Below are 13,621 nucleotides of genomic sequence, written 5' to 3'. Positions count from 1 at the left end.
TGCCCACCTCGTTCCTTTCATGTGCGTGAGGCCATGAAGATCCTTATTTCGGCGCAGTGGGATATGCCGGACAGTGAGCTTAAGGTTGCTTAGAGCTATGTCACATCTTTACGCGCTACCTGCTCCTGACTTAGGTCCTGAAGGTCCCTATGGTGGATTTCTTAATCACAGTGGTCATAGGCGCCGACTCCATGGGTGCTGTGGGTGCTCGAGCACCCCCAATATTTCGCCGACCAGATGTTCCCAATGCCCCGCCCTCCGAGTTCCAGGATCCCCCCCCCCCCGCCTGTCTGTCCATTACTTAGAAGTACTGATATGGCGTCTGCAGTGCTAGGAGAAAACCGCCTTCAGTTACTCTATAACGTACTACTGCCATCTCCTGACTCCCGCCTTAAACCTCCAGTTACAGGTGACGCTCTAGCCCGCACTCAGTTACGACACAGCCCTGTTTCATTCAGTCTCTTTTCTATGGTTGCAGGTCTTTCTGCTCAAGGGGAAATGGCCCACACGTGTTTCTGGAATGTGCACAGTGTGCTGAAGTTGAAGGTGTTTCTGTGGTGGGCGCTCTGGTGCAGAGTTTTGGTAATGTTTGGCCTTTTAACGTAATCTCTGGTCTTGTAAGAGACTTCCCCCCGGTGCAATGACACCCCCCTTTCCTGGGTGCATTCTTGGCTGTTGGAGGGTGCAGAGAGCAGTCGCGCACCTGTCGGCTTCACTGGCTTCCTGCTCCCTCTTCCCAGAACAGGAAGTAACCTGTTCCAGGGCAGAGGGAGCAGGGAACCAGTGGAATCGACAGGCGCGCGGCTGCTCTCTGCACCCTCCAGCAGCGTGCACCCGGGTGGACCGCCCCCACCACCCCGCCCTTGCTATGCCACTGTGTGGCGTATCTTCGATTCATGCTGTGCGAGTTCGGGATTATCAGCGGCTTCGGCTTCAGTATCGGTTATCCTCGCATTTCAGGAGGCTGTACAAAAATCACTCTCGTTGAGGTCTCTTAAGGTGCAGGTGGCAGCTCTGGCATGTTTTAGAGGCCAGCTTCAGGGGATGTCCATCGCCTCCCACCTGGATGTGGTTCGTTTCTTGAGGGGCGTAAATCGTTTGCGCCCTCCTCACGTGCCAGTTCTGCCATCCTGGAACCTTAATCCTCCTTTCAAACCCTTATTGGGGATTACGATTAAGGATCTCACCTTGAAGGCGATTTTCCTAGTAGCCATTACTTCCGCTCAGAGAATTTCAGAGTTGCAGGCCCTTTCTTGCAGAGACCCCTTCCTGCATTTTATGGAGGCAAGGGTATCGATTAGGACAGTTCCTTTGTTTTTGCCCAAGGTGGTTTCTTGTTTCCACTTGGGGAAGCCCCTGCATTTGCTGGCCTTCTGCCGGGAAGATTACCCTGAGCAATTCCGGGCTCTTCGCTGCCTCGTCGTGAGACGGGCTCTTCTCAGGCATTTGGAGGTGACGAATGAATTTCATCTTTCTGACCATCTCTTTGTCCTTTTTGGAGGCAGTAAGAAGGGTCATATGGCATCCAAGGACACCATAGCCTGTTGGCTGCGGGAGACCTTCTCTTCGGCATACGTGGCATTGGGCAAGCCAAGCCCCTTTGCAAGTTCGTACTCATTCTACGCGAGCTCAAGCTTTCTCCTATGCAGAGTCCCATTTGGTTTCTCTGGAAGATATCTGCAGGGCAGCTACATGGGCTTCGGTCCATACATTCACTCACATTATCGGGTAGATGTGGCAGCTCGTCAAGATGCGGTGCTTGGCTCGTTGGTGATTTCTGCCGGGTTGGGTGTGTCCCGCCCTACTTGAGGACTGCTTGGGTACATCCCACAAGTCTCTGGATTGATCATGGAAGGAAAAATTAATTCTTACCTGATAATTTTCTTTCCATTAGTCCCAACAGATCAATCCAGAGGGCCCCCCATGTCTACTGTCTGCGGTTTTGTTGCGGTTGGTTAGTTTTTTTTCGGGTTCCGGTCTGAATATTCCTTCTTTTGATTAAAAAATAAAATAAATAAATATAGAAGTGGTGGAAGTATGTTGGGCAATTGGTCTGACAATGTCCTGACAATATCAAAGCAGTGGAATGGAAACAATAGAAAACTCTCCTGATTTTCTATTGTTTCCATTCCACTGCTTTGGTATTGTTCATACTGAGGTTCAGCTGGCTGCACAGGCCCACATATAGCAAACCTCAGAGGTTCTCTATCTCCACCTACTGGTAGAGGGACACAACCCACAAGTCTCTGGATTGATCTGTTGGGACTAATGGAAAGAAAATTATCAGGTAAGAATTAATTTTTCCTTTTTTTTTTTATTTAACTTTTGTAAACTCTCCTTATTCATGCAGAAAAGAAAAAAAAGAGAGAGAAAAATCCATTGGTGGCCATGTTTAGCCATATTGGTTGCATTTGAGGAACACTGATCTAGTCTTATGAACAGTTAGTAAACAATTATGAAATATATGTTCATTCAGATAACTTGATTGACCACATTTCATCCAGAGACTTTAAAGCGGTGTACAAGAACCAAAAAAAAAAAAAATAGGGCTAAAAGGGAAAAGAGAGGTTCATGCCTTGCATTTAGAAATTTTTATTTTATTTATTTTCAAATTTATATCCTGATTTACTTCCAAATTGCGTTACAATAAAAACAATTATAAAATCATGACAATGACAGACGACCTTGATAATTCTGTATGAGCCAAATTCAGTTTCATCAAGTGTATATTTTTCTACTTGTACTGAAGACACATCTATGTAACCTATTCATATATTTCTCTTTTAGGTGAGAAATGCCAACAAGCATTCGATGATCTCTTGTACTGTACTGTACCGTGGCACAGAAGAACAAGTTTAACCCTCTCTGCATGCTCTACAACGGAAGATGGGGGAAAATGATGAGAAACCACATCGACCTGGTCAACTCTTTGAAAATTTTGTCCAAGCAACCACATGCAAAGGTACACTGCAGACTTTTAATATCCTCGCTCATCAACTTGATCTAGATCCTCTGGACTACAGACATTTTTATGGCAGGCTTAAATCCAAAGTGACAAGTTGGAAGGCTAAAGCTTTGTGGAACAAGCTTGATAAGAGAGGCTGCCATAAGGAATACAAGAGAGGAAAGTCCTGCATTAACACAAAGGTAAGCCTGTAATACTGTTACATTGTCATGCTTGTAAAGAATTTTGTTGGTCTTCGCATTACTCATTGCAGGACGCTTTTGGCTGTGACTCTAAATTTAGACAGTTTGGTTAGAAATCACAAAAATCTTGTCCATGTTTCAATATTTGATTAGCAGTATTTCTTGCTATAACATTTTTGTCAGTAACCACAATTAGTTATATTTTTGTAATGCTGTCAGTATAACTGATGCAGTACAAACAGAATCACGTAGTTACAGCCTTTTTATGTGAAAATGCTTAAAATGTAAATATTAACAAGGATGCCTTCAGTCAAACTGTTATTTGCCGCCCCCAGGCTACACAGCCATGATGTAACCAATGTAACAAAAGTTATGGTGAAAGTTTTTTATGTAGATGTGTGTTGAGGTTTCTGCTCAGTTCATCAAATATTCTACAGCATGAGAATTCTACCTGTGTTGGGGTGCAGAAATCGAAAAGAGATATAGCAGATAGGAGGGGAGAGTTTGGTAAGCTCGGCTCAGGAGAGGGACCTTGGGGTGATGGTGTCCGAGGAGCAGAAGATGACTAAACAATACAACAAGGTGGTAGCTAGAGCCAGAAGGATTGCTAGGCTGCATAGAGAAGGGTTATAACCAGCAGAAGAAAAGGGGTTGTTGGTGAGGTCACACTTGGAGTATTTTGTTCAGTTTTGGAGGCTGTATTTTGCTAAGGATGTAGAAAGATTTGAAGTGGTTCAAAGAAAAATGACAAAAGAATGATATGGGATTTACGTAGCAAGACGTACATGGAGAGTTTCTGACCTAAACATGTACCCTAGAGGAAAGGAGAAACAGGGGTGATATGATAGAGACACGTTCAAATATTTGAAAGATATTACTCCATAAACAAACCTTTACCAGAGACAGGAAGGCGCTAGAACTGGATGACATGAATTGAGATTGAAAGGAGGCCAACTTGTGAATAATTTCAGGAAGTATTTTTTCATTGAGAGGGTGGTAGGTACTTGGAATGCCCTCCTGCGGGAGTTGGTGGAGATGAAAATGGTAAAACAATTCAAAAATGCATTGGATAAACTCAAATAGGTAGCAACATCGGTAATTGGGAAGCAAAGCCAGTACTGGGCAGACTTCTACAGTCTGTGCCTTGATCGTGGCTGAATAGATTTGGATGGGCTAGAGTGGAGCTTTTCAGGGGCTTTGATGTTAATATCATAAAATTTAGAACAAGGACAGTGCTGGCCATACTTCTACGGTCTATGCCCTGAAAACGGCAAGGATAAATCAAGACCAGGTATACATATGAAATATCACATACTACATGTAATGAGTTTATCTTGTTGGGCATACTGGATGGACCGTGCAGGTCTTTATCTGCCGTAATCTAACTTTAGAAAGCTTGATTGGCAGAACACAAGCCTGGTAGATGTGCACAATGGGTGTGTGATGTGTGAGTTCCAAATTTGGAAAGACTGCTCATTGTGTCCCACTTCCTGAAATACTTCCAGCATGGTTAAAATGTTGCCTTCAACATGACACCCATTGGTGTAGAAGAAAACCTGTTTATTTCCTGGCAGGAGTAAAACTGCTGTTCACACAAGTGTAAATTTTATCAATTAGATTAATATTAGTCTAGCTTCAAGTGTGCAAAATATTTTAGCTGCTTTCACAATTGAGGTTCCTTTTACTAAGCTGCAGTAAGCACTAACGCGTGTCTACTGCAGGTTAAATGCACTACTGTAGGGCGTGTTCAGGTGTACCACAGTAGTTCTTGCATGTGCTTTCGCTACCCATGCACTAAAAAATAAAATGTTTTTTTTTTTTTTTTTAGCGCTGGGGGTTGGTTATGAGTTAATCAGTTAGGTGTGTGGGCACTGCCGCGCTCTAAGGGCCAGATCCTGTATATGGCACCTAAACAAATCCGCCTAGTAAGGATTTCTTCCTAAGTGTATTCTATAAGTGGCACCAAGATTTATGCACAGTATTTAGAATATACTTAGGTGGAAATCCTAGCGCCTGTAACTACGTGTGTCCATTTAGGCCAAGGAAAATGTGACCTAAATTCCTGCGCGTAGATTTACACGCACTGGACTATATTCTATAACTGCGTCCATAAATTTTGTAACACCCATGAAATGCCTATTTCCCCATCCTTAGCCACGCCCCTTTTGAACTGCGCACATTAGAATTCAGGCACAGTTCAGTACAGAATTGTGTGCAGAAATTCTAATTATTGCTCATTATTGCTTAATTGCTGTTATCAAAGCTGATTAGCTTAAGCCAATTAAGTTATGCACATTGTTATAGAATAGGCCTAGATTTCGGTGCAGATCTCTAGGTGTGCTAAATAGAATCAAGGGGATAACTGATTAGCATGTGAGCCCTTACTGCCTGCAAAAGAGGTGTAGTTAAGGGCTCACATGCTAATGGGGAAATTTAGCTTGTGGTTATTAATAGGAAAAATGGAAAATGGAGTCATTTTACTGCCATGCTAAAAGTGGCCTCCGTTTGCAGGAAAGACCTGCGTTTGGGGGTACTATAGACCACCTTTTAGAGCTGCTTAGTAAAACAGCCCCTTGGTTTTTCTTCATACCGTTTTATGATCTGGGACAATCAGAAATTTGACCCAGAGATGCAGGTCAAAACATTGAGGACTTCCAGCAGAGGGAGAGAAGATCTTGGGCAGAAAGAGCACATCTGGAAGCAGGTAACCAAGTCCCACAAGATCAATCCTCCAACTCCACCTTCTATTCAGCTAAAGAATCGGTTCACAGCCCTGGAGGTAGAAGAGCTAGAAATATCTAAAAAAACAGGAGGAATCAATGACCAAAAAATGCCATCGCAGCCGGACAATTGGCCCAAAGAAAGCAAAAGGTAGTGGTGGTTGAAGATTCACTTCTCAGGGGTACTGAAGTGCCCATCTGTCGGCCAGATATGTTGTCCAGAGAGGTGTGCTGTCTGCCTGGTGCCAAGATTTGCGATATTGTGGAAAGATTGCCTAGACTCATCAAGCCTACGGACCACGCTCCTATGCTACTCATCCATGTTGGCACAAATGATACAGCTAAGTATCCTACTGAACGTATCATACAAGATTTCGTGGCTTTGGGTCAGAGGGTGAAGCATCTAGGTGCGCAGGCGGTGTTCTCATCGATCCTCCCTGTCGAAGGTAAAGGTCGAATGAGAGAAGCTCGCATCTTGGAGATAAATGCGTGGCTGCGTGGTTGGTGCCGACGAGAGTGCTTTGGTTTCATAGACCATGGGATGATTTTCCAAGAGGTACTGAGCGGTGATGGTGTCCATCTGTCAAGGAAGGGAAGGAGTGTCTTCAGCAACAGGCTGGCTAAAGTACTAAAGAGGGCTTTAAACTAAAATTGATGGGGGTGGGTATAAAAGGCCACGAAGCCATAATTAATCCCAAGGAAGGTAGGACATCAAATGCCTCTATAGAAGTGAAAAGACTAAAATCTGGAGAGCCTTTATACCAACGCCCGTAGTATGGGAAACAAACTTCTAGATCTTGAGGCTACAATGATAGAAGCGGACTTGGATTTAGTGGCGGTCACGGAGACGTGGTTCACGGAGAACCATGACTGGGATGTTGCTATACCTGGCTATAATCTATTCAGGAAGGACAGAGTAGGAAAAAAGGGTGGAGGTGTGGCATTATATGCTAAGAATGATATCCAAGTGACAGAACTGCAGGACATGTGGGGTATGGAAGAAGCGCTGTGGGTTAAACTGGAAAGAGGGAAAGGAAAATGTATCTATATCGGAGTGATATACAGACCTCCCTCACAGTCGGAGGAAATGGACAGGGCCTTAATTGAAGACATCCGCAAGATAGCTAAGAAAGGGGAAGTACTACTGATAGGTGACTTCAATATGCCGGATGTTGATTGGGGTGTCCCGGCTGCAGGGTTGTCTAGAAGCAAAGAGATCTTGGATTCCCTACAGGAAAAATTGTTCCAGCTGTGGGTAATGGAACTAACGCGGGATGGAGCTGTTCTGGACCTGGTGCTTAAGAATGGAGAGTACGTTTCTGACGTCAAGGTGCGGATCATTTGGCGTCTAGTGATCATCGTATGGTATGGTTCAATATTAAAACAGAAGAGAAGGCTCATTCGAGATTGAAGATCCTGGATTTCAAAGGAACTAACTTTGCCGAGATGGGGGAATTTCTCAAGGAACAGTTAGTAGGATGGGAACAGCTGAAGGATGTAGAACAGCTATGGACAAGACTGAAAGGAGCTATATTAAAGGCAACTAAACTTTGTTAGAAAATTACATAAAAGTAAGGAAACGAAAGCCTGTCTGGCACTCGAATGTAGTAGCTGAAAAAAGAAGGGAAAGGAGGCTAGCCTTTGCACGTTATAAGACGACTCAGAAAGATGAAGACAAGAGAGAACACCTAATTAAGCAAAGAGAAGCTGGAAAAGCTATCAGGAAAGCGAAGCAAATGGAGGAAAAGATAGCTATTACGGTAAAATTGGGGGACAAGACCTTTTTCAGATATGTAAGTGACAAGAGGAAGTGCCATAATAGCATTGTGAGGCTCAAAGCTGAGGGAGAGAAATATGTGGAAGATAAGGATAAAGCTTAACGATTATTTTAGCTCTGTGTTCACGAATGAAAAAACGGGGGTAGGGCTGCAGAAAACAAAGGCTAAAGGGGATGGATGTATGGTAGACCAAGACCTGTTTACGGAGGACTGTGTTTGTGAGGAGCTTGCCAAACTAAAAGTAGACAGAGTGATGGGGCCTGATGGGATACACCCAAGGGTGCTTAAGGAACTCGGAGAAGTTCTGTCGGCTCTGCTGACAGACCTCTTCAATGCTTAGAAACTGGAGTGGTCCCGGTGGACTGGAGAAGGGCGGATGTGGTTCCTTTGCACAAGAGTGGAAGTAAGGAGGAGGTAGGGAATTACAGACCTGTCAGTCTGACCTCGGTGGTGAGTAAGCTAATGGAAACGCTTCTAAAGAGGAGGATTGTGACATTTCTTGAACTACATGGAATGCGGGACCCGAGGCAGCATGGCTTCACTAGTGGCAGGTCTTGTCAGATGAATCTGACTGTCTTCTTCAACTGGGTGACCAAACAGTTGGATGTGGGAGGGGCGCTTGATGTGGTATACTTGGATTTCAGCAAAGCCTTTGACACAGTTCTGCACAGGCGACTGATAATTAAATTGAGTTCTCTCGGTGTGGGACCTAGAGTAACTGATTGGGTAAAAAATTGGTTGAATGGTAGGAGACAGAGGGTGGTGGTAAATGGAGCTTGTTCTGAAGAAAAGGGTGTCGTCAGTGGAGTACTGCAGGGATCGGTCCTAGGGCCGGCTCTTTTTAACATCTTTGTGAGCAATATTGTGGAAGGGCTGTCTGGTAAGGTTTGTCTCTTTGCGGATGATACTAAAGTCTGCAACAGGGTGGACACCCTGGAGGGTGTGAATGACATGAGGAAGGACCTAGCGAATCTAGAGGAATGGACCGATATTTGGCAACTAAGGTTTAATCCCAAAAAATGCAGGGTCATGCACTTGGGTCGCAAAAATCCGAGGGAACGGTACAGTATAGGGGGTGTAGTGCTTCAGTGTGCGAAGGAAGAGCGGGACTTGGGGGTGATTCTGTCTAACGACCTTAAAGCTCTCAAACAGGTAGAAAAGGCAACGGCCAAAGCCAGAAGGATGCTTGGGTGCATAAAGAGAGGCATGACCAGCAGGAAAAAGGAGGTGATAGTGCTGTTGTATAAGTCTCTGGTGAGGCCTCATTTGGAGTACTGTGTGCAGTTCTGGAGTCCGCACCTACGGAAAGATATAAACAGGATGGAGTCGGTCCAGAGGGTGGCTACAAAATTAGTAAGCGGTCTTGAATGCAAAAATTATAGGGACAGGCTTATGAACCTCAACATGTGTACGCTGGAAGAGAGGAGGGAGAGAGGAGACATGATAGAATCGTTTAAATATCTCAAGGGCATTTATGTACAGGAAGAGATCCTTTTTCAAATGAAGGAGAGCTCTTGAATGAGGGGGCGTATGACAAAGTTAAGAGGGAATAGGCTTAGGAGTCACCTAAGGAAGTATTTCACAGAAAGGGTGGTGGAGGCGTGGAATAGCCTACCAGTGGAGGTGGTGGAGTTGAGGACTGTTCCAGAATTTAAAAAGGCATGGGATAAGCATGTGGGATTGCTTAGGAACAGGAAGAATTAGGGGTTACAGAGGATGGGCAGTCTGGATGGGTCTTATGGCCTTTATCTGCCGTCATATTTCTATGATGCAGCCTATAAAACATGAGACCCTAACTATCACCACTGCAATCTCTCTTTCCTGATAAGCATCCTACCAGTCCTCCATTTGAAATAACATTCCATAATCCTGTTGAGTATTTTACCACAAATCTTTCCCTCTTATTTGCTTAAATAACTGTGTTCTAAAGGTTTTTTTATTCTGAAAATGTTATTTTTTACAGTTTAATCAGAAGCTTATATTACACTTGTGATGTTATTCTTTCAAAGTTTGATTTCTTGTTACTTCTAATCTACAAAATGACATCACAATGTTTTACAATTCAGTGGACTTGTGAATGAATATTTATTTATTTTCTTACTTGAACTTATACCATTTTCCTGATCAAATAGATCTTTGAAAATGGTTCCCAAGCATATAAAGCAATAACAGTCCAGAATCAAGCGATGAAAGTTATAGAAAATGAATAATAAAAACCAAAATAACCAACCATAATCAACCCACTTCAGTCTAACATTCTAGGAGTTGAATCATTGGTTGAACAAAAATGTTTTCAGCTTCCTTCTAAATAACATAAGATTCCTCTTTAATCTCAAATAATGTCTAAAAGTAAGTATCTAAAAGTAAGTCATATGCCAGCTAATGAAATTTGAGTTTGCTGCAGATGAAAACAGACTGTTAATCTGTAGACTGCAGGTTTACTATGGCTGTGTCAAGCATACATTCTTTGTGTGTGAATCATGGCTTGCTGTCAAAGGATATCTAGATGCCACATGAATGACAGGAAATGCGTTCCAAGAAAGGAGCCACCTTGAAACATTCTGGCAAGCACAAGTACTGGTAGTGAAGCAGAGATAATGCAATATGATAGTTTGAAGCTGTTATTCTCCTAATTTAGGATTTACACAAGGATAGTTTGTGTATATTATTGGTTGTGACAAGTGTACCAACTTGAACAAATTGCAAGCAAGATCCAGTTCCACCCTTCCTCTTTGGACTAAGCCCTCAATGTCTTGCAAGTATAAAGTGACAATATTAGTGCATGAAAAAAGACCAAATTAAAAACTTTGTATTCACATGTGGTTGGATTATGTTGGTGTGCAATACCTATGAAAAAACTGGAAGTTTTAAGAACATAAGAATAGCCATACTATATCAAACCTGGCCAATCCAGGTCTCAAATACTTGGCAGAAATCAAATTAGTAGCAACATTCCATGCTACCAATTCTGGGGTAAGCAGTGGCTTCCCCCATGTCCATCTCAATAACAGACTATGGACTTTTCCTCCAGGAACTTGTCAAATCCTTTTTTAAAACATAGATACACTGACCGCTGTTACCACATCCTCTGTCAGCGAGTTCTAGAGCTTAACTGTTCTTTTGAGTGACAAAATATCTCCTCATATTTATTTTAAAAGTATTTCCATGGAATTTCATTGAGTGTCCTCTGGTCTTTGTACTTTTCTGAAAGAGTGAAAAATCAATTCACTTTTACCCGTTCTACAACATTCAGGATTTTATAGACCTCAATCATATCTCCCCCTCAGCCATCTCTTTTCTAAGCTGAAGAGCCCTAATCTCTTTAGCCTTTCCTTGAATGGGAGGAATTCCATCTTCTTTATCAGTTTGGTCACTCCTTTTTGAACGTTTTCAAAGCTATATCTTTTTTGAGATACAGTGACCAGACTTGAACGCAGTACTCAAGGTGAGGTTGCACCATGGAAAGATACAGAGGCATTATAATATTCTTGGTCTTATTTTGCATCCCTTTCCTAATAATTCCTAGCATTCTATTTGCTTTTTTGACTGCCACCACACACTGGGTAGAAGATTTCAGTGTATTGTCTACGATGACATCTAGATGTTTTTCTTGAGTGCTGACTCCTAAGGTGGACCCTAGCATCAGGCAACTATGATTCAGATTATTCTTCTCAATGTGCATCACTTTGCATTTGTCCACATTAAATTTCATCTGCTATTTAGATGCCCAGTCTTGCCGTTTCCTAAGGTCTTCCCGCAATTTTTTACAATCCGCATGTATTTTTGACAACTTTGAATAGTTTTGTGTCATCTGCAAATTTAATCACCTCACTCGTCATTCTGATTTCCAGATCATTTATAAATGTCTTAGGCCCCTCTTTACAAAGCTGCGCTAGCGGCTGTCAGTGTGATATTGCTAGCGTAGCTTTGTTAAAGGGGGCCTTAATTTGGTTTTATATTTGATTCCCTTTTTTTCTTCATGTTATCTATGTTTTGATTATACCCCACTTAGGTTTTATAGATAATGTGGGATAGAAATTTGTTAAAAAGTGGTGGAGGTGTGTTGTAGGGGATGGTGTGAGAGAGATGTTTGGTGTGGTGTGCATGTTTGTGTCTAGAAGGAAGATGATGATGGGGGGTGAATGAATGTAGGGTACAGAGTATATGGTAGGTTGGAGTAGGAAGCATGTGGGTGGATGAGGGATGTGTTTGGGGTATTTGTGTATCCATGTGTGTATGGGGTGAGGATGAGTATGTGCAGATGTGTATCAGATGGTTATATATGTGCATTTCTGTGTGGGAGGAAGGCTGTGTGTGTAAAGGGCACATGCTTTTACATACCCTCTTTTTCTTCCCCACCTTGCTAAAGAAGAAATAAACCCATCATGTCAACCTGCTGCCCTCAGAATATATGATAGGTGAGGGAGGCAGTGGGAACCTGTGTCAGAAACGGGCTACTGGGTTGATGACCTTTGGCCTGACCCAGTGTAGCAATTCTCATGTTACATTTGTGTGCATTTTGACCTCGGTGATTGTCCTGCTAAGTGTGTCAAACCCTGGTCATTTTGAAAAATTGTTTTTCAGCCTTCCTGGCATGAAAATTCTATAAGGGAAGCCTAACATAAGGCAGCACTGTACATGCCAAGTTTATAGACTAGCTCCACTTAAGTGAGTTATTATTTATTATTATTATTTGTTACATTTGTATCCCACGTTTTCCCACCTATTGGTAGGCGCAATGTGGCTTACATAGTACCGGTGAGGCGTTTGCAGACTCCAGTAAGAACAAATACAAAGGCGGTGGGCGTAGCTAGAAGGTTGTTAGGCTGTATAGAGAGAGGTGTGACCAGCAGAAGAAAGGGGGTGTTGATGCCCCTGTATAAGTCGTTGGTGAGGCCCCACCTGGAGTATTGTGTTCAGTTTTGGAGGCCGTATCTTGTTAAGGATGTAAAAAGAATTGAAGCGGTGCAAAGAAAAGATACGAGAATGGTATGGGATTTGCGTTACAAGACGTATGAGGAGAGACTTGCTGAACTAAACGTGTATACTCTGGAGGAAAGGAGAAACAGGGGTGATATGATACAGACGTTCAAATATTTGAAAGGTATTAATCCGCAAACGAACCTTTTCCGGAGATGGGAAGGTGGTAGAACGAGAGGACATGAAATGAGATTGAAGGGGGGCAGACTCAAGAAAAATGTCAGGAAGTATTTTTTCACGGAGAGAGTAGTGTATGCTTGGAATGCCCTCCCGCGGGAGGTGGTGGAAATGAAAATGGTAACGGAATTCAAACATGCGTGGGATAAGCATAAAGGAATCCTATGCCGAAGGAATGGATCCTCAGGAGCTTAGTCAAGATCGGGAGGCGGGGCTGGTGGTTGGGAGGCGGGGATAGTGCTGGGCAGACTTGTACGGTCTGTGCCAGAGCCAGTGGTTGGGAGGCAGGGCTGGTGGTTGGGAGGTGAGGATAGTGCTGGGCAGACTTATACGGTCTGTGCCAGAGCCGGTGGTTGGGAGGCGGGGATAGTGCTGGTCAGACTTATACCGTCTGTGCCCTGAAGAGCACAGGTACAAATCAAAGTAGGGTATACACAAAAAGCAGCAAATATGAGTTATCTTGTTGGGCAGACTGGATGGACCGTGCAGGTCTTTTTCTGCCGTCATCTACTATGATAATGGGGTAAGGTAAAGTTCATGTGGCACAGCCACATTAGGGCATCGTATAACGGAAGAGTTGTGTTATGTCCATTACGCACTTTAGTTTTGCAGAGATTAGTGATTAGCACCATAAATTGGCAATTAAGTACACAAGTGCTAGGTAGCATTCTATAAACTTGGTGTGTATGTCGTTTACAGCTGGATTCAGTAAATAGTGGTCAATATTCAGTGCAGAAAAAATAGGTTGTTCTGAGTTCGTCGCCCTTTACAGAACAGCACGTAACGCTGGGATGTTCACTTAACTTTGGGCATGAAACC

The 13,621-nt window shown here is 43.2% G+C and overlaps 1 protein-coding gene across 1 annotated transcript in view; it reads left to right on the top strand.

Moving 5' to 3' along the window:
* The window catches only part of MICAL2 (microtubule associated monooxygenase, calponin and LIM domain containing 2), a 357,507-nt gene that overhangs the window by 43,243 nt on the left and 300,643 nt on the right, over window positions 1–13,621 (top strand). The window contains 1 exon segment of the mRNA XM_030200975.1: window positions 2,788–3,147. Within this exon segment, the coding sequence (XP_030056835.1) occupies window positions 2,887–3,147 (261 nt within the window). The 5' untranslated portion in view covers window positions 2,788–2,886.

Source organism: Microcaecilia unicolor, chromosome 4 (genome assembly GCF_901765095.1).
Source record: "Microcaecilia unicolor chromosome 4, aMicUni1.1, whole genome shotgun sequence".
Taxonomy (NCBI): domain Eukaryota; kingdom Metazoa; phylum Chordata; class Amphibia; order Gymnophiona; family Siphonopidae; genus Microcaecilia; species Microcaecilia unicolor.
This window is presented reverse-complemented; position numbering and strand designations above follow the sequence as displayed.